The following is a 20,583-nucleotide window of genomic DNA, read 5'->3' on the forward strand; positions in this document are numbered from 1 at the left end:
GCAGCTTCATGTTCCAGCACAGAGAGCATTAGTGAAGAGTCACGATACCTGGGCTCTAGTCTTGACTCCTCCTGGACACCCCAGGTGGTGCTCTGTAAAGTGGGGTTATTAATACCTGCCCTTCCTTACTCCCAGGATTGCTGTGAAGATCAACTTGAAGTGTGTAGTAAAATCACTTTGAGAGATAAAATGCTAAATTTCTACAGCACTAAAAAACAAAAGGCAGGGTGAAAGAGGGTTTTTCTCAAAGTCCTAGTGGTTTGCTGCCACTCACGCGGGCACCAGCAACGATAAGCTACTATAGAAAAAACCACACTGCATCCCATGCGACTCGTTTCTTCTTCCAAAAACCACTCCTATATTTGGTGAGTTTGGATGTGGGGACCCCTCCAAAGAGAGAGCTCTGGAATAGCACGGGGTGCGCTGGCATGTCTGCTTGAAGGGAGAATTAGTCTCTCCCTCGAGCTTCTCCCCCGTCACCTGTCTCCTCCTGAAGAGAGAGCATGTAACCAAGTGTGTGGTTTCTCCTTCTGCAGGAGCAGCTTGAGAACTACGACTTCACCAAATTCCACTCACTGAAGCCCAAGCTGATCGAGGCTGTGGACAACATGCTGAGCAGCAAGATCTCGTCCCTGATGAGCCTCATCAGCCAAGAGGAGATGAGCGTGCCCTCGCAGCTCGTGCAGGGTGGTGCCTTCGATGGCACCACTGAGGGTCCCTTCAACCAGGGCTACGGGGAGGGGGCCAAGGAGGGCGCTGACGAGGAGGAGTGGGTTGTGGCCAAGGACAAGCCCGTCTACGACGAGCTCTTCTATACCCTGTCCCCTGTTAATGGCAAGATATCGGGTGTCAATGCCAAGAAGGAGATGGTGACCTCCAAGCTGCCCAATAGCGTCCTTGGCAAGATCTGGAAGCTGGCTGACTGTGACTGCGACGGCATGCTGGACGAGGAGGAGTTCGCGCTGGCCAAGCACCTCATCAAGATCAAGCTCGACGGCTATGAGCTGCCCAACAGCCTGCCCCCCCACCTCGTGCCCCCGTCTCACAGGAAGTCCCTGCCGAATGCCGACTGAGGGGTGTGCCGCAGGACAGGGCAGCGGTGCAGGGTGGGATTGGGGGGCCTGGGCCTGAGGCCTGCTCTGCCACTGACTCACTGAACGACCTTGGGCGAGGCACTATCCTCTCCGTGCCTCAGTTTCCCCATCTGTGGAATCGGGAGGGCAGACACTGGACACTAGATGAGGTCCTTTCACCTCTAAAATTCCCTGAGTTTCTATTAAAATATCGGGGGCTGGGGACAGGGTGGATAAGGAGATCAACAGGTTGAGAAGAAAGGGCAATTCTCCAAAGAGTACCCCGGAGCCTGGAGAACCACGCATGTGGAGATGGCATAGTGGAATCCCAGGAACCAGGAGTGACTGGGGGCTCACTGGGAGTAGTCAAATCTTTGAGGCTCCCTGGGCTGTTTGTCACTGTGAATGGCCTCTGTAGCACCTGTCTGTCCCTCAGAGGGCACCAGGAGGCAGCAATTTTTTATTTTGTTTCTTGTTATATTTGGAGTGGGGAAAAATAGAGCAGAGGGTTTCTGCTCTCTCCAGACAGTCTGCCAAAGAGAAGACTGATGCCCTCAGGTCTGAAAGGAGGATGTGCCATGTCTGTGGCCCCTGTCCCTTCTGCAGGTGCCAGCAAAACATCTGTCCCAGCACCCCCTGACCTTGCCCTCCCAGGCCTCCCTGTATTTGGTCAGGAATCTGGTACTCGCAACTTTTATTGACCCCTGGAAAGGCTTCTTTTGCATTTCAGGTCAGGTGGAAGTCTGAAGATCAGCTTTTCTTACTGATTTGTCTAATAAGTTATAGAAAGGCTGTCTATCATACATAAACTACTACTATTGACTCTCCTCAATTGTCCAGTCGTTCAGTGTTCCCTAGACTTCTTGGTTGATGGCAGGTTTTAAATTCAGCAAAAACACATGTTGGTGCATGTGGTGTCCTAGGCCCTGTGGACCCAGAGGTGGATGACAGACCAGCCTTGTCCTGGACTGTCGGGTAGAAGAGACCAGTCCGCTGGAGTTTGACACTGTTTTTGTAGAAAATAAGCATTTTTATTACACCCGGTTTGTTTGCTTGTTTCTTACAGGATAAAAGCCTTTATACAGAAACAAAGTGGAATCTTTCATATAAAACCTTTTCTCCAAAGGTGGTGTGGCTGGTATCATGAATGCCCCTCACGAGGCAGGATTTGGGCACTTACCTTTACACTGGCTCCTGAGTGTTCTTTCCCCAAGTGCCCCGTGGAAACCTCTCTGGACTGCTTGCTGAAGTGGCTGTGTCGGGTGGAGTGGTGAATCCTCACCGCCACCTCCCTGCTCTGTGGGCACTGGCGGGGGGAGGCAGGTGCCCTTCACCATTGCTCATGCTGTAAAAGAGAGAGACACGTGGGCCCTGCCAGAACCAGAAGTGAATAAAATCGGAACAGTCCCACTGAGCCTTCCAAAAAACAGTTGTTTTTTGTTTGTTTGGTTTTAGTTTTTTCTGTCACATGCCTCTAATGACATCAGGGTTAGAACTGCAGATTTAAGAGAAAATACTGATTTGGGGGAAACATTTATCCAGATGCCAAACCTCACACTCCCTAGCTTACTTTCTAAATAATTTAGTTTTAAGAGAAGTAAATCCATAATGTGGTTTTTAGTCTTAATGAGCACTTTTAAATTAATAAGACAGAGAGAAGAAACATGACTCCAGTACTGTAATAAGAGCAGGTGGTTTGGTGCATGTGTGAGGACCACCCACGCCTATGAGCACAGTTGAGGCCACCAAAGGGCACAGCGAGACAGAAGGGAGTTCACTTGTCCAAAGGCTTATTAGAGATGCCGAGGAGAGCTGATTTCCCATTCCAAATTGTCTTGCTTCTTTAGCTAAGCTTAGTTGCCATATACAAACATAAATACATACACACGAATATGTCACGAGTATGTATTTTTAAAACTTGTCAATGTGTACATATGTAGATACGGCCAAGTTTCAACTGTATAGATGCATATGGGAAAACTTTTTTAGTGGGCAGCAGGCTAAAGTTTCTGGTTTCTCCAAGGAAGGAAACTTCTCAGGGCACCATGATCTCCCTACTCCCACAGCCTCAGCTGGGAGAGACTTCTGGCAGATGAATCCTTTCCCTGCTGGGACCTGGTGATGTTTTGGGAGACAAAAGAAAAGGAAATCGTGTCCACTTTTCTTAATTTCCTCTCACAACATGTCATTAATCATGAAAATTTCACTGAGAAGGAAAACACTAGAAAACATTAGGGATAGTGACCAAGTGAGGACTTGTATCTTCTCAAAACCAATACTAAGTTTCTTGAGTCTGTGTCCAAAACACCAGTTATCTTCATACCCACCCCTGCTCCGTGCAGCAGGGCAGGGGGCACCCTTCAGGATCTGCTCACCTGACTGCTGCCCTTCCCACGCAACCCCGTTTTCACAGTAACCCCTCCCCAGGGTGTTTATGTAAGGGAGGAAGGCAGAAGCCCCTAAACTCTAGAACTGTGACACTATCTTAATGCTCTCCATGATTCCACAGAAGAAAATCTAAGAATCTTGAAGCCCTGTCTTCCCAGCACACGGTATCGCACAACACTAAATCTATAGTCTTGAGTTTAGGGGGAAAATGACCACTGTAGCCTCTTCCTCCCAAAGTCAACTTCCAAGTTGTACACCTGCTAATGAGGGCCTCCCTAAAGCATCACTGCACTAAGACTTGCCAAAGCTCCCCAGCTCCGTGGTGACATGCAGATGTCCAACTTGTCCCAGCCCCATGTTCCAACTCGGCAATGTGTATCAATTCTTGTCTCTTGAGACTCCAAACTCACCGCACACTTGGATGGCCTGGGGGCTGGCTCTCTCTTCTCTGGGGAGGGTCGTCCATTTAGTGGGCTTTCATGTCTCCAGGGCTGGACTCGGTTCTCTTTATTTATTTATTTATTTATTTATTTATTTTATTTTATTTATTTATTTATTTTTTTAAAGATGACCTGTAAGGGGATCTTAACCCTTGACTTGGTGTTGTCAGCACCACGCTCTCCCAAGTGAGCCATGGGCCGGCCCTCTCGGTTCTCTTTTCAACACTTGTCATTATGCAGTGATCGCGTGGGCACATGGGGCTCTGGTTCCTCCCACAGGGTCATAGGCCTTGAGGAATCGAGTTCTCATGTTGTGTCATGGGGCTGCACGTCCAGCAGGTCAGAGCCTATGAGGAGAAGCAAAATGCCTCCTGCTCCACCCTACCCATCTCCACCCTCACCACCAGCCCCAAGAGAGGCCCTGGCCCCGCCGCCCCTGACCACCCCTTTCCTGTGGTTCTTCTGGACCTCCGAAGGGAGCTGCCTCTCCACAACACCCAGAATGTCTTGTACTGGAGTCCACTGTCCAGGGCGGGTCCACCACCTGAGCCACGACCTGACACTGCTGCCTGCACCTTTCCACTTTCTTGTTACACTCCTTCATTCTGCCAGAGCTATACCTGGGACAGATTGCCTTGAAGACAAGGAAAGCATTTTACTGTTTATTTTCCCCATGGAGTGGAGCAGAATTACCTTCTTAGGATAGATAACCACTGAGTTTATTCAGGTAAACAGGGCCTAATTCAAGAGTGTATCAGGTTATATACAATTAGCCAATGCAGTTAATATGCAATGCTTCTATTGTTTTTCTTTTTGTAATCTTAGAAATGTCAAACAACAAAAGACAGAGTCTACTGATAAATAAACTTCTGGAAAAAGGACTACCTTTCTCCCACTGGCTCTGGTTCTCCAGTGACTGTTTGTTCCCTGTCTCGGGAATAAAGTGTAGATCCCTGGATCTGTTTTGAAATGAGGTAGAGGAGTTAAGGAGAGGGTGCGTCTCTTCCCCATACCATCCCTGTGACCCCCGCCTCTCCCTGCATCCTCTCCGGAATAGACAGACCTCCCCCAAGATGGGGCTGCTTCAGAAGGAAAGCAGCTCCATTGGGATGGGGGCAGAGGCCAGGTCTGGGAACAGGCCCCAGGTGAGGCCAAGCCTCACCTGAGAGGGGATGGAAGCCAGGACAAGGGAATCATGGAGATGGGCGCTTCAGAGGCTGAGCATGAAATGTCACTGAGCACTCCCATGGGAGACATGGGCCTGCCTGGACGTCTTCTCCAGCGAGGAGGCAGGCCTGTGCCTGTAGGTGCAGCACTGCTAGGGTGCAGCCCTGGTTGGCCTGCATTGCTCCTGCCCTCGCCACACCTCACAGGTGTGCACCGCCCCTAGTAGACATCTCGGCTTTTCCAACTGGCACCCATCTACCCTTTTGGTGACCTAGTCGTGGAATTTCCTTTGCAGAGCATTCCCCTCTTCCCACTCTCACTCTGCACCATGAGGTTTGGGGTTGATAGACCCCCCACTCCTCCTTTCCAGGATAGGTCCTGATTGGCTTGAGCCAATTAGAGTATTTCATCCCCCTTGTCACAGATAATGGTTCAGGAATGGACATCTGGCCCAACTCAAGCCTGTGAGAGTCAGGCCCCCCAGACTTCTGTTCCAGCTCTTGGGAGACAGGTCCTCTTTTGCCTGAACCATGTCGTATAAAGAAGTGAGCCTATTGGTGCAATCATATAAACAGCATTGAGAGGAGTGGCCAGAGGTGCTGGGGGCAGGAAGGTCAGCCTGGCAGGAGCCGCCCTGTGCAGCACAAAGATGAAGGAAGCATTGAAAAAGGCAGAGGAAATCCAGGCCTGTGGTGACATTATTTGAGCTGCTGTATCAAACCTCACTTGAAGTCCTTTTCCTGCTCGATTTTTCAGTTACGGGAGCTAATACATTTCTTTTATATTGTTTAAACCACTTGAACTTGAGCTTTCAGTTACTTGCAACATAAATAATCCAAACTCTGTACTGACAAACAGGGTTGTCCTTTCATCAGGGGCTGCAGTCAGTCACGGCAGAGGAGGAGCTGGTCCTTGCAGCACACACAGTGGCTTTGGCTGCAATTGAGCTAGGGAGGACAAAAAGCATCTCCCAGCCCCATCCAACGACTTCAAAAACAACAGCCTCAGGCCGGCCCGTGGCTCACTCAGGAGAGTGTGGTGCTGATAACACCAAGGCCACGGGTTCGGATCCCTATATAGGGATGGCTGGTTCGCTCACTGGCTGAGCGTGGTGCTAACACCAAGCCAAGGGTTGAGATCCCCTTACTGGTCATCTTTTAAAAAAAAAAACAAAAAAACCCAGCCTCGGTTGAAATCTATGTGCAAAGCATCACACAGTTCAGTCTGTCCTCTGGTGCTCACAACAAGGTCCCATGGCCAAGGGTCTTAAGAGGAAGAGAAACAAGCTTAGTCATCTCTGGGGAAAGGAGGTCGGGGGAGGGACTTCCTAGCAGAAGAAGGACTTTACCTGGGCCTGGCAGAACAGGTGAATGTGGACTGTGAGGAACAGGAAGGGACGTTCTAAGCTGGGAGAGCAAGTGAAGCCCGGCACTGCGGCAGGAGTGCTCTGGCCTGGTCCAGGAAGTGGAGAGTAGACCACAGGGAGCGCCTGGAGTGAGGGGGAGGCAACCCGGAGGGACTCAAAGACCCTGCCCAAGCAGCCTGCCATCTCCTGAGCAGGAACTAGGGAGTCTTCACAGGTGTGAGCAGAGTTGTGCTGTGGGGATGAAAATCAAGTGGTGGTGCCTAGGCTGGAGAGTAATTGGGCGCCATGAGGACCTGCAGGGCAGTGAGGGTGGAAGGCGTGGAGCGCAGGGAGGCCTGGCAGCAGCGGCCTGGGGGACTGACTGGATCTGAGGCTGCCAGTGAGGAAGAGTCTGGGCTCATCCCAAGCTTTGGAATTCAGCCAGCGGCAGGTGGGGCCTCGCAGGGAAAGGACAACAGGGGCAGGGGCTCCTCTCAGACACAGGGGTCTGCTCCCCACCCCAAGAGCACCTGCCTCTCAGCATCACCCCTCCCTGCCTGCCACTGGCCTGGGGGATCAGGTGTGATCTGTCCCAGCCCAGCTCTGGGTGGGGGCAGGGGTTGCTGCTCTTCTCGCAACCTTGGCTGCCAGGAATACCTCCCTGAGGAGCACTACATCTCCTCTCAAGAGTCTCAGGGCTGCTGGGGTGGATGCACCCACAGACACACACCCCAGCCTGGTGACTGTTACCCCGAGCTTAGCCACAGAGTTGTATGAAACCACCTGAATTGGAACTCACTTTCCCTCTGGCATGCAGTCCAAGGCTGCTCAGTGAGGGAGAGCCAGGAGCCTCCCACCCCGCACCCCCTGTCTCTGTGCTCCATGCCACAGCCAGCTCCATGGAGCCCAAGGAATTAACACTGTGTCTCTGATTTTGGAGGACACTCTGTCATTTCCACAGCCTTTGCAGTTCCAGGCCACCCCCTCCTTGGGGGAGCCCCAAGACTTGAGGGAACGGTGCCCTTCAGGCCCAGGCTAGGCCGGCTGCATTTGCGTTAGGGCCTGGAGAGCCAAGCCCAGGGTCCGACAGGCCCGCACCTCACCTCCAGGGGGATGAGACAGCCGCAGCCTGCCTGCTTCCTCCCTTCCCTGCCCCGTGGTGCCCACAAAAAGGCCCTGTGGGGGTGCAGAAGGGCACCCCCAGATCAGGAAGTGGGTCCACAGGCTTCCAACAGAGGCTCTGCCTTTGGTGCCTCTTACCCAGTGTAGTGTGCCCCACAGTGCTCCCACCAGAAACAACCAGGCCGTCCCATGGGCCTCCTCTTCCTGGGAGCCAGAACCCCTGCCTGACATTGGGGGAAGTTGCCAAGTGGGGTGCAGGGGTGGATGATGAAGGAGGAGACCCTCTAGCAATGGGCCTGGAGCATCTTTTTTTTTTTTTTTTTTTTTTTTTAAAAGATGACCGGTAAGGGGATCTTAACCCTTGACTTGGTGTTGTCAGCACCACACTCAACCAGTGAGCGAACCGGCCATCCGTATATGGGATCCGAACCCGGGGCCTTGGTGTTCTCAGCACCGCACTCTCCCGAGTGAGCCACGGGCCGGCCCTGGCCCCTTTTTTTTTTAATCACTATACAATGTAGTTGATTTTCGTGTCCCTTTACCAAATCCTCCCTCCCCCCTCCCTCTTCCCCCTCCCACCCATCAACATCATATCTGTTCGCTTGTCTTTTTTTTTTTTTTATATTTAATTTTATTTATATACACTGTGGTTGATTATTGTGGCCCATTACAGAAACCTCCTTCCCCCTTCCTCCCAGCAACCTCATATCTGTTCACTTGTCATATCAACTTCAGGGAATTGTGATTGTTGTGTCTTCTTCCCCCCCACCCCCAGTTTATTTGTGTATTTACTTATTTTTAGCTCCCCAAAATAAGTGAGAACATGTGGTACTTCTCTTTCTGTGCCTGACTTGTTTCACTTAATTTAATTTTCTCTAAGTCTATCCATGTTGCTGCAAATGGCAGTATTTCATTCTTTTTTATTTTTTATTTTTTTTATTTTATTTATTTTTTTTTTTATTTTTTTTTTTTAAAAAGATGACCGGTAAGGGGATCTTAACCCTTGACTTGGTGTTGTCAGCACCACGCTCAGCCAGTGAGCTAACCGGCCATCCGTATATGGGATCCGAACCCGGGGCCTTGGTGTTATCAGCACCGCACTCTCCCGAGTGAGCCACGGGCCGGCCCCATTTCATTCTTTTTTATAGCAGAGTAGTATTCCATTGTGTAGATATACCACATTTTCCATATCCACTCATCCGATGATGGACATTTGGGCTGGTTCCAGCTCTTAGCTATTGTAAAGAGTGCTGTGATGAACATTGGGGAACAGGTATACCTTCGACTTGATGATTTCCACTCCTCAGGGTATATTCCCAGCAGTGGGATAGCTGGGTCATATGGTAGATCTATCTGCAATTGTTTGAGGAACCTCCATACCATTTTCCATAGAGGCTCCATCATTTTGCAGTCCCACCAACAATGTATGAGAGTTCCTTTTTCTCCACAACCTCGCCAGCATTTATCATTCACAGTCTTTTGGATATCAGCCATCCTAACTGGGGTTAGATGGTATCTCAGTGTGGTTTTGGTTTGCATTTCCCGAATGCCGAGTCATGTTGAGCATTTTTTCATGTGTCTGTTGGCCATTCATTATTCTTCCTTTGAGGAATGCCTATTTAGCTCCTTTGCCCATTTTTTAATAGGGTTACTTGTTTTTTTGCTGCAAAGTTGTTTCAGTTCCTTGTATATCCTGGATATTAATCCTTTGTCAGATGTATATTTTGCAAATATTTTCTCCCACTCTGTTGGTTGTCTTTTAACGCTGTTAATTGTTTCTTTTGCTGTGCAGAAGCTTTTTAGTTTGATATAATCCCATTTCTTTATTTTTCCTTTGGTTGCCGGTGCTTTGGGGGTCGTATTCATGAAGTCTGTGCCCAGTCCCACTTCCTGGAGTGTTTCTGTTCGCTTGTCTTAACAAGTTCAAGGAACTGTGATTGTTGTGTCTTCTTTCCCGCTCCCCACCCCCACACCCGTTTGGTTGTATATTTATATACAGGCCAACCACAAAAAAAAAAAAAAAGAAAGAAAGAAATTCTTTGGTGTGTTATTTGTTTCTTTCAGTAAGAAAATATATTTTGCTGGCCAGTTAGCTCAGTTAGGCCTGGAGCATTCTTGAGCCACCCCCTCCCAGTCTGCCACGCCCTGCGGTAGGTGGGAGGACAATGTTGCCTGTGTGCCATCACCCCTGACACACTGGCTCAAGGGGAGGGCAGTGACGTGGCCCCAGCTCCAGCCTCTGCCTCTCCTGATGTCTCTCTCCCTCCCTGCACAGCCCCTGCTATCTGCCATCTCCATCTATCCAGCAGGGCCTCCTCCCAAGGACCCAGACATCACCAAGGTGAGCAGTTTCCTATTTTCCTTCCACCTGCCCTAGTCAACCCAAGGAGCAGCGGCCAATCACTGTGGTCAAGGGACCTGGTAGCAGGGGCTCTGAGAAGAAGAATCTGGAAGGTGGGGTGGGGCACGGGGGCCCTGGACCATTTAAGTGCAACATTCCTTACCTGGCTAGTCTCTGAGCCATATCCCCAACCAAATGTGGGGACAGTCTGGCAGGGCAGGGTCCCCAGACCCCTGGCAGAGGCATCATCAATGTTCACCCTCCTTTAACCTCCATGCCCCCACCATCTCCAGGGAAACGTCCAGTGGCTTCTTGTCCCCCAAGGGCTGCGGACCTGAAGGTGGATCAGCCCCACCATCCCCAGCAGGTCCTTGGGGCTACACGTCACTTGTAGCAGCAGGTCCAGCCACAGAGCTCTGGGTCCCACCCAGTCCAGGTCCCACCATGGACTCTGAGTACGAGATGGGCCACTTTCGCAAGCTGCAGGCACAGCACATGCGGATGCAGGAGAAGACCTTCACCAACTGGATCAACAACATCTTCCAGCACGGCCGGGTGAGTACAGCTGGGTTCGCCCCTCAGCTAGCTCCCGCCATGCCCCCAGCTCTGGTCAGTGAACCTGGGGGGTGGGCTGTGGGATCATCTGACTGAGTCTGCTCTCGACCCCACAAGCCGAGCTGAGACCAGAGCTCCTTCCTCCAAGGCAGCTGCTCTGGGCTGCACCTCGCAGGTCCCAGGATGGGGCAGACAGGTGAGGATGGGCTGACCATGTACCTTCCTCCATCCCCTGCCCAGGTGGGCATCAAGATCCAGAACCTGTACACAGAGCTGGCCGATGGCACCCACCTACTGCGGCTGCTGGAGCTCATCTCGGGGGAGGCCCTGCCAGCCCCCAGCCGGGGCCACATGCGTGTGCACTTCCTGGAGAACAACAGCCGAGCTCTGGCCTTCCTCAGGGCCAAGGTGGGCCCCAGGGAAAGGGCTTCTGTAGCTGGTGCTGGGGCAGGCAGCTGGGACAGGCTGGACCACTAAATCAACTTTTCTGGGCTGGGCCAAAGGGCAGAGCAGAGGATCTGGAACCTGAATAAGGGAGGAGCAGCTGGGATGAAGAACAGGAAGCAAAGCCCTACTTGCCCAGCACTCCTGACTGGGAGAGCACCCAGCTGGCTGAGGCAGGCACGATCAACATAGCTATTGGCACTGAAAATGTTGTTGTCTGTAATAAGAGGGAATATCAGGGTCCTAAGTGGAAAGAGTCAGTGTTCTCTTAACCTTCTCACTTCATAAATTAGGAAACAGAGGCCCAGAATTGTTTACCCAGAAAGATCCATGGTCAGCCAGCCCGCAGAGCCCGGACATGGGACCATCGGAGGCTGGCGGAGGGTAGGAACAAAGGGAGGCGTCCGGACACTGAGCCAGGCAGAGGGAGGGGCAGGGCCTGCCTTGGAGAAGGAGACAGAAGGGCCTCAGTAAATAGGAGGGAGTCAGGGTCACCAGAGTGAGAGGCACAAGTCAAAGACATAGTCACTAAAAGGAGTCAAGGGCTCCAGGGACACAGAGGGACCCTCATGGCCAGTGCCTGGGGGCTGTGCAGAGGTCATTTATATTGGAAACCAGCAGTTGGGAAGATTGAGTGCCCCTGGCCTCAGGTACTAAAGCTATGAGGTGGCTATCCCTGGAGGCTGTGTCACTGAGCTGGACTCTGGCTGGGCTGAGCCTGAGGATGTGTGCCTATCATGTATGTCCCAGAGCCGGGTGTGCTGGAGGAAAGCCAGGGATGTAAGAAACCAAAGCAAAGGAAAGGAGCAACTGCAATCCTGAACACTTGGGAGAGCAGATGCCAGGCCCTTTTGGTCCCAGGGACAATGACCCTGTGAGCCAGTCATTTCCCCTCCAGGGACCTGGGAAGGGTGTGAGCCTCGTGGCCTTTGTCAGAGGCTTTGCAGCTCTCCTTGAGCTTCAACATGCAGCATATCTTGATACCTGTGAAGGTGACATCCTGGTCTCCATATACATACAAGGCAATCATGGTCAAGAAAGGACAAGGGAGTTGTCCCCCAAACCACAGATAAGTGGCGGAAGGTGGAATGCACTCACACATGGAGGCCTTACCATGCTCTGGGTATTCTATGCCAGGCACTGGGGATGCAATAAGCAAGGCCCAGACCCTGACCTCAAGGAACCTACAGTTTCAACAGGAGACAGATTAATTGGGCCCAGATCAGTGGTGCAATGGTAAATATTTAACTGACTCTCTGGGGGATGTGAAAGCTCTGGTTTGTAGTATTTGTTGATTCCCATGGTGTTAATACTCCCATTATGCTGAGCTCAAGCTACCAGCATGACATTGCTAAACATGAAGTTGAGAGGATCAGCTCTCACAAGCTGGTGGAAGCAGACTCAGACACCCCACTGACCAGATGCGCCAACTGAGGTGAATGCAGAAGGGAGCAACGTTCCAAGGAGAGGAGGGAAGAGCATGGGGTGGAGTCCTTTAGTGACCAGACAGATACAACAAAGTGTGCCCACGGGATACGTTACCTGGGGATGCAGCTCCTGCCACAAGGCAGCTGCCCTCCGGGTGTTATGCAGAATCTCTCTACCTTTCTTTCTTCATTCAGTACTTAACCACTATGTGCCAGACACTCTACTAGGTGCTTGGGATACATCAGGGAACAAAACCAAGACCCCCACCCGAGTAGGGAAAAGGAATCAAGCATGTGCATTGGGATTGGAGGAACAGCCCTCGGATTTTGATGTTAAATTAGGTGGTCAGGGTAGGCCTCCTTGAGAAAGTGACATTTGAATAGTCTTAAAGGAAGAGAGGTCAATAACCATGCAGCTATCTGGGGGAATAATATTTTCAGATAGCAGAGACAGCCCATGCGAGGGTCTAAGGCATGTGCTTAGAATCACACAGAACTATAAGAATCCCATGGGCCTTGGAGCTGTGTGATTCAGGAGAGAGATGAAGCCAGAGGGTAATGGGGCCAGATCCTGCAGGGCTTTGATGCTTATTCTGTCCCTTTCTCTCTTTGATTCACCCATCCTCCTTGTCCAAGTGGCAACACCTAGGGTAGAGGGTTCTCAACTTCAGTGCACATAAGAACCAGCTGAGGTGTTTCTTCAGATGCAAATTCCTGGGCCGTGGCCCAAGAGAGTCTGATTTGGTAGAGGTTGGGAATCTGAATTTTTAACAAGCTCTGTTGGAGACAGAGCAGATGAAGAGCTCTGAGAATCAGGTGTGAGTCCAGGGAACCAACCGACCCCTGGAGATCCCGAGATGCCCTGGGAGAAGGAGGCAGACAGTTGCTGTTGTCTGTTTAGCTCACATTTACTGTTATGACCCCTCATTTCCAACCTGTGTAGCCAGACCATTGATTTTGGTCTGCGTTTGCCTGCAGCCCATATACAGGGAGTCCTCCCACCCAGTGGTCCAGCCCAGTTCACCAGATTGGGGCATCACCAAGGTGGGCTTGGGCCACAGCCCCACCACTCTGAAAGCCTGGTTTTGTCCCCTGCCCACTTCTCCCCAGTGGAACCTCCCAACTGGGGCAGTATAGATTCCAGGATCCTCCCATCCCACAGCCAACTCCCTGGACTTTCAGTCACTCTGACTCCTCTCTGGAACACAGGTGCCAATACCCCTCATTGGGCCAGAGAACATCGTGGACAGGGACCAGACACTCCTTCTGGGACTCATCTGGGTCATCATTCTGCGTTTCCAGATTTCTCACATCTCCTTAGACAAGGTATGTCTCAGCTCCCAGCGCCCAATGACTCCTGGTCTCACCTGAGAGGAGCAGTTCCTCCCAGCTTTATGATCCCCACAGCAGTCCTTGGCATCCAAAAAATTAATTTCCACCCTTTAACTATGGGTAAAGAACCCAGAATGTTGGAGATACTTCAATCTGCTGAAGTGAGAACTAGAATCTTGGGCCTCAAACCTGGTCTGCAGCAAGTCATTCACTAGGAAAGGCCAGGGTGACTGCCTAGCAACCCCTGTCACCCCAATTCGTTGTTCCCTACTTAGCATTGAAACCCTGTAACTTTTATTACACCATAATGTACTGTTGGGGGAAATTAAACATATACAGGGAGACCCAGCTCTGGAGGTTTACCAAGTCCCTAATATCCTGAAGACCAAAGAGACAGTGTTTCCTTCATGGTCCCCCATCTTCCTCCATTCTACCTTTTTTATTCCCACAGCTGTATCAGAAATACAGACATAAAGTCCTTATGTTTATCAGTTTTCATAGTTTACTGGTTTCTAAAATACCACCTAAAACTTAATTCCACTATATTAGGAAAACCAATGTGGAGAATGAAACCCTAATGAAAAGAAGCTACAAATTTGGCCCAGATGCAGAAGGACACTCGAAATTCATGATGCAGCCATGAGCACCAGGAAAGCAGGGATTTGTCTATCTGTGTCCCCAAGCTGAGCACCTATTTGGGAATGAATAAATGGATGAATTTCTAACTGACCTAAAGCCCTTTCAGGAAGCTACACTCCTCCCCAGGCCCCTAGGCCAGTTTCAGGTGCCCCTGCAGCCCTTACCCTTGGAAGCAGCACATGCTGCTCATTCCCTGACCTCCCTGACCACCATCCTGACCTGACCACTATCCTCCCTGCTGGCCCTGCCTTCTCATGTGCTGTCCCCAGCAGTGCCCCAGTCTTCCAGCCCAGCCAGCCGCTCAGCTGCTGGGGCCTGGACTTCCTGCTGCAGGTCCCAGCGCCAGCGCCTTGACACACTCCCCTCCCCCAGCCAGGCCAGTGTGCTGGGGCCTGCGCATCCTTCCCCACAAGCACCGGTGCCCAGAGGGCAGCGGAGGAAGTGCAGCCTGCCCTGCATTGAAATTCTGAGTTTATAAACAGTTATTGCTGGCCAAGGGGAGTGCACAGGCGAGAATCAGGGGAGGAAGAGAGGGAGAGAAAAAAGAGGTAGGGCTGGGGGGGTGAGGGGTGAGGGAGTGAAGGAGGGTACCCCCAGGAAGGACAGGGCTGAGTGTAAGGGAGAAGGGGTAGGGGGCAGATGAAAGCCAAAGGGGGCAGAATAAGAGACATTATTAATAGGAGGAACATGCAGGGGTGGGAGGGGCATTGAAACCAGCTGTAGCCAAGTCATTTCTCCACCTGAGGCAGCCCCATGAGGCACTGAGTGTGGCAGGAGTACGGTCTCAGCTAGCCCCTCCCTTTATCAGGCAGCCTTCTCATCTCTCTTACTGCACCTCATTTTGTCATCTGTGGAATGTAAATCCTAACAGTGCCTGCTGCATAGGGCTAGGAGAGGCTGGGAGCCAGGCTGTACCAGGCTTGCAGAAAGCCTGCAGTGACAAGGAACCATCTAATGTGGCCCAGCTTCAATTCTCTGAGGCCCAAGGTATTAGCACAATGCCTGGCCCATCAGAAGGGTTCAAAAAGCAGTAGCTATGGCTGCTGTGGTCACCAGTGGTGACAAAAGCCTACTGCTCAACGGTGACAGCTTTCAGTTGCCTGCTTCTTTGGAAGGGCAGTCACTCTCTCACCACCCTCCCCCTCATCTGCCCACCACGGATGAAAATCAAATGCTCTGAAGGGAGAGAAGTCAGCCCCTGCCTCAGGGTGGGGGAGGAGCAGGATCCTGCCCCGGCCCAGCCAGCCTCTCCCATGGCCCGCAGGCTCCGCCGCCTCTCCACCCAACTGCCACCGGGTGACCCCGCTGCCCTGTCCCGCAGGAGGAGTTTGGGGCCAGTGCAGCCCTGCTATCTGCCAAAGAAGCTCTGCTAGTCTGGTGCCAGCGAAAGACGGCCGGCTACTCCAACGTGGACATCACCGACTTCTCCCGCAGCTGGAGTGACGGGCTGGGCTTTAATGCCCTCATCCACGCCCACAGGTGGGGCCAGGCCTGGGCAGCCTCAGCCTTCTGCCTGGAGACCTCCACCCACCGAGCCCACGGCTCTGCGGGGGTCCTCGACGTGCCCATTCTCCCACATCCCCTCCGCATGTGCATGAAGGAGGAGGGGAGTGGGCACAGGAGTGGAGAGGGCCAGGTCTGCTTCTCTGGTCTAGCTGAGCCCCTCCCCTTCCCTAGGAAATGCGATGGAATTGGCCAAGCTTGGCTTTGGCAGCTGCCGTCCCCACTTTCCGTGCCCTTCGATTCTATTCATGGTCCTCTCCCCAGCAAGTACCTGCCCTTGTGGAGCTTCCCCTACCCACCGGCCTGGCCCCTGTGCCCACCTAATCCTCCTCTCCCTCTCAGAGTCCTGTTCCTTCAGCCACAGTCTCAGACAACTGTCAGGGGAAAACATTCACAGTAAGATGTGAATGACCAAGAGGAGCATGAGAGCATTTTTAAGTCTACTGAAACCAAAGCAGCCAATTCCTGCTAGTGAAGAGTCCTTCCTGCTTTCTGTCCAGGCCAGACCTGCTGGACTATGGCTCCCTGAGTCCAGACCGCCCGCTGCACAACCTGGCCTTTGCTTTCTACATGGCTGAGCAGGAGCTGGGCATTGCTCGGCTGCTGGACCCCGAGGACGTGGCAGCCCTACAGCCAGACGAGCGCTCCATCATGACCTATGTCTCTCTCTACTACCACTGCTTCTCCCGCCTGCACCAGGGCCAGACGGTGCAGAGAAGACTCACTAAGGTTGGTGATAAAGGGGGGCCAGCCGGCCGCAGGGAGCCGTGGTGCTGAGGAGAAGTGGGGGCAGCACAGGCTCCAGGGTCAGGCAGCCCTGGGTCTGAAGTCTGCCCTGCTACTTACTAGATGTTAGGTTAAGTCACCTAACGTCACTGTGCTCCATTTGTAACATGGAGATGATAATGCCTGGAAACTAAGAGGCCATGTGAGTGTTCAAGGGAGCATAGGTATGCAGCGCGGTGCCTGGCATACAAGGCAAGCAAGGTGAGCAATGTCGCCTCCTGTCCCTCCCCTTCCCCCTCCATTCTCAAGCTGTTAAGCTCCTAATGGGATTAAAAGGCTTAGAGAGCTGGGAATCTACAAGGACAGGCATAGAAGAGGCTCTACCGGGCGGGAGCTACACCAAGTCCATGTTTTGGGGGGACTTTCTTACTCTCTGGATACGATGGCAGAGGCTGAGGCCTGGGAGGACTGCTCTCAGGGTTGGTGTCTCAGTTGGGGTTGGGAGGATGATACAGGCCAAGGGCTCTGAGCTGCTTTAGGAGTATGAGGGGCTCAGGAAAGGGAAGGAAGGCTGAGAATAAGAATAGCAGCCTGAAGGGCCTCAACCCCCAGAGGTGAGGCCAAATGGAGTAAAATACTATGGAGGATGGCAGGGCACAGTCTCAACCCCTAATCATGGAGAGAGAGGCCCCACCCCTGGATCTGAGTGAGCAATGCAGCAAGCTCTCTTCTCTGGGGAATGGGACCTCCAGTTTAGTGCATCCTTGGCTGAGGGAAGGAGCTCCAGCCCACCTGTGCGACTCTGGCTGGCACTCAGCATCCAAAAGGAGACTGCCTCCCTTCCGAGGTGCCACCCTGACCCCTTCCTGTGCCCTCCACAGATCCTGCTTCAGCTCCAGGAGACAGAGGTGCTGCAGACCCAGTACGAGCAGCTGGTGGCCGACCTGCTACTCTGGATTGCAGAGAAGCAGGTGCAGCTGGAGGCACGGGATTTCCCAGACTCGCTGCCCACCATGCGCCAGCTACTAGTGGCCTTTGCCTCCTTCCGCACCCAGGAGAAGCCGCCTCGGCTACAGCAGCGAGGGGCCACGGAGGCCCTGCTCTTCCGGCTCCAGACAGTGCTCCGAGCCCAGAACCGCAGACCCTTCCTGCCTCATGAAGGCCTGGGCCCTGCAGAGCTGTCCCAGCGCTGGGCAGGACTGGAGCGGGCAGAGGCTGCACGGAGCCTATCCCTGCAGCAGAAGCTACTGCAGCTGGAGCGGCTGGAAACTCTGGCCCGGTGCTTCCAGCGCAAGGCGGCCCTCCGAGAGAGCTTCCTAAAGGACATGGAGCAAGTGCTAGACCAGGCCAGAGCCCCACCAGTCAGCCCAGCCTCAGTGGAGGTGGCCACCCAGAGGCTGGGCATGCTGGAGGCTGCCATCCTGCCCCATGAGGGGCGCTTTCAGGCCCTGGCTGAGATCGCAGACATCCTCCAGCAGGAGCAGTACCACAGCTGCACAGATGTGGCCCACAGGTGAGCCCCGAGCACAGGAACCATCCTCACGACAGGCTTAAGCCTTCCTACCACACCCCCATTCCTGGCCACAGAGGAGAAGGGTAGGTGATCTATGGGCTCAGAGCTCCTTCCAAAAAGATCTACATCCCAGTGCTGCTTGAAATTCCCCTATTGGTAATTCATCCCTTTTGGTAAAGCACTGTCCTTTCTAGGTAGCCTTTGATTGATTAATTCACTAAATAAGCATTTATTGTCTATTATGTTCCACACACTGTTGTAGATGCTAGAGATTTAGCAGTGAAGAGGACAAACAAAAATTCCTCCCTGGACAGTTAGCTCAGCTGGCAAGAGCGCAGCCTTACAACACCAAGGTCATGGGTTCGGATCCCCATACTGGCCAGCTGCCAAGAAAAACAAAAACAAAAATACCCTCCCCTTGTAAAGTTTACACACTACTAAGGAAAACAGAAAAGTAAGAAAAATATGTAGTATGTGATATAGTGATAAAAATAATAATAAAGCAGGATTGGGCCGGCCCGTGGCTCACTCGGGAGAGTGCGGTGCTGATAACACCAAGGCCCCGGGTTCGGATCCCATATATGGATGGCCGGTTCGCTCACTGGCTGAGTGTGGTGCTGACAACACCAAGTCAAGGGTTAAGATCCCCTTACCAGTCATCTTTAAAAAAAAATAATAATAATAATAATAATAATAAAGCAGGATAAGGAAATATGAGATGCCAGGGGGCAGGGGAGGTTAGACTTAGATGGTCAGAGGATATTCACTGGTAAGGTGACTTTTAAGTGAGGACCAAAAAGAAGTGAGAGGGCTGGCCACACAGATATGGGGGACAGAGAACTCTAGGCAGAGGTTATGGCAAGCACAGTGTCACAAGGTGGGCACATGCCTGGCAAGTTTGAAAAATAGCATGGAGGCCAGTTTTGGCCAAAGTGAACAAGTAGCAGTAGATGGGGTCAGGGAGGTGCAGGGGCAAAGAGTGAGGGCAGAGGTCATGCTGGGCCTTGCAGGGTGCAGTAAAGACTTGGTTTTTACCCAGAGAAAGATGGGAAATCATGGGGGGCTTGAGCAGAGGAGTGACACCATCTGAGTAGTTTTGTGTGACCTCCTGGATGCTATGTTGGGAAAATACTGAAGGGACAAAAGCAGATGCAGAGAGACCAGTTAGGAAGCTGTTGCAATAATCCAGGATGGAGATGCAGTGGAGGTGATGAGAAGTGGTGGGATCCTGGAGATGTTTTGAAGGCAGTGCCAGATAGAATCTGCAGACAGATCAGACACGGGGGGTGAGAAAGATAGTTATCAAGATTTTAGTCTGGGCACCTGGAAGGATGGAGTTCTCATCAACTGAGATGGGGACTGGAAAGGAAGGTAGGAGACTCTGAAGGCCAGAACCTTCCAGGCCCTCCTTCTGGCTTCTCTGCCTGTGTCCAAGGGCAGGACACACTGCCCCAACTGCCCCATGCCAGGATGCTCACAGGGTCCACAGACTCTGCCTCCAGGCACAGAGGTCAGACTCCAGGGCAGCCAAGTCTCACCACTGGCTGGGAACCCCAAGGTAGCTTCCCTCCCCAGCTCAGTGGAAACCTCCCTTATTCTCATGTCCTCTAGGCAGGAGGAGATTACCCGGCGCTGGCAGAGGCTCCTTCAGCGTCTACAGGGGCACAGGAAGCAGATGGCAGGCGTACAGGCTGTGGTGAGCCTGCTGCAGGAGGTAGAGGCTGCCTCCAACCAGCTCCAGGAGCTGCAGGTAGGCGCTGGACCAGCAGTCTTCTGGGGAACAAAGCAGGGTGGGGTACCTTCCCCAGTGCTGATGCTCACAGGGACCCAGCACCCTGGGACTACAATGACCACTTGCGTCTGGCCAGGTGCCTGCTAGCTTCACAGCCTGCGGGCAGCAGATGGCAGAGGTGGTGGAGCTGCTGCAGCAGCATGACTTGCTGGAGGCCCAGGTCTCGGCCCACGGAGCCCACGTGAGCCATCTTGTCCACCAGACCACAGAGCTGGACTCCTCCCTGGACACCAGTGTGGAGACACTGCAGGCCAAGGCCAGGGCACTGGCCCAGCTCCACCAGAGCCTGGTGTCTCTTGTCAGGGCCCGGTAAGAGCCTGCTCCAATTCCTCAACCTTCCCCAGAACTTATCTGTAACCCAAATTATCTCCTGCCCAAGTTAAAATACTGCTGGCCTGGCAACTTCCCCTACACTGACCCTCATATCTAAGGCCTCTGTCTCACCTGTTGAGTTATCCAGGGAAAAGAAAAATCCTGTTATAGGGGAGTGTCTTACCCTGGGGGGGAACCCCCTCCCCATGCTGGGCGTCTCCCCAGTCCCCTCTGTGGCCCTTGCTGTCCCTCAGGCGGGCCCTGCTGGAGCGGACCCTGCAGCAGGCAGAGTTCCTGCACAACTGTGAGGAGGAGGACGCCTGGTTGAGGGAGCGCAGTCAGCTGGTGGATGATGCGGCCCTGGGCCGGGATCTCAGCCAGATCGCAGACGCCCTGCGGAAACACAAGGTGCCTGCTCCCCTCCTGCCCTGCGGACCCCTGACTCCTTCCCCTTTCTTCCCTTC

The 20,583-nt window shown here is 52.7% G+C and overlaps 2 protein-coding genes across 2 annotated transcripts in view; both read left to right on the forward strand.

Moving 5' to 3' along the window:
* The window catches only part of EHD4 (EH domain containing 4), a 73,747-nt gene extending 71,549 nt beyond the window's left edge, over positions 1 to 2,198 (forward strand). The window contains exon 6 of the mRNA XM_063090515.1: positions 537 to 2,198. Coding sequence (XP_062946585.1) covers positions 537 to 1,073 — 537 coding nt within the window. The 3' untranslated portion in view covers positions 1,074 to 2,198. The remainder of the gene's footprint in view (positions 1 to 536) is intronic.
* An 8,107-nt stretch (positions 2,199 to 10,305) lies between these two features.
* SPTBN5 (spectrin beta, non-erythrocytic 5) overlaps positions 10,306 to 20,583 on the forward strand; it is a 46,468-nt gene continuing 36,190 nt past the window's right edge. The window contains 9 exon segments of the mRNA XM_063090067.1: positions 10,306 to 10,431; positions 10,672 to 10,839; positions 13,512 to 13,628; positions 15,595 to 15,752; positions 16,277 to 16,505; positions 17,384 to 18,015; positions 19,627 to 19,765; positions 19,884 to 20,116; positions 20,374 to 20,527. Coding sequence (XP_062946137.1) covers positions 10,321 to 10,431; positions 10,672 to 10,839; positions 13,512 to 13,628; positions 15,595 to 15,752; positions 16,277 to 16,505; positions 17,384 to 18,015; positions 19,627 to 19,765; positions 19,884 to 20,116; positions 20,374 to 20,527 — 1,941 coding nt within the window. The 5' untranslated portion in view covers positions 10,306 to 10,320.

Source organism: Cynocephalus volans, chromosome 3, assembly GCF_027409185.1.
Source record: "Cynocephalus volans isolate mCynVol1 chromosome 3, mCynVol1.pri, whole genome shotgun sequence".
Lineage (NCBI taxonomy): Eukaryota > Metazoa > Chordata > Mammalia > Dermoptera > Cynocephalidae > Cynocephalus > Cynocephalus volans.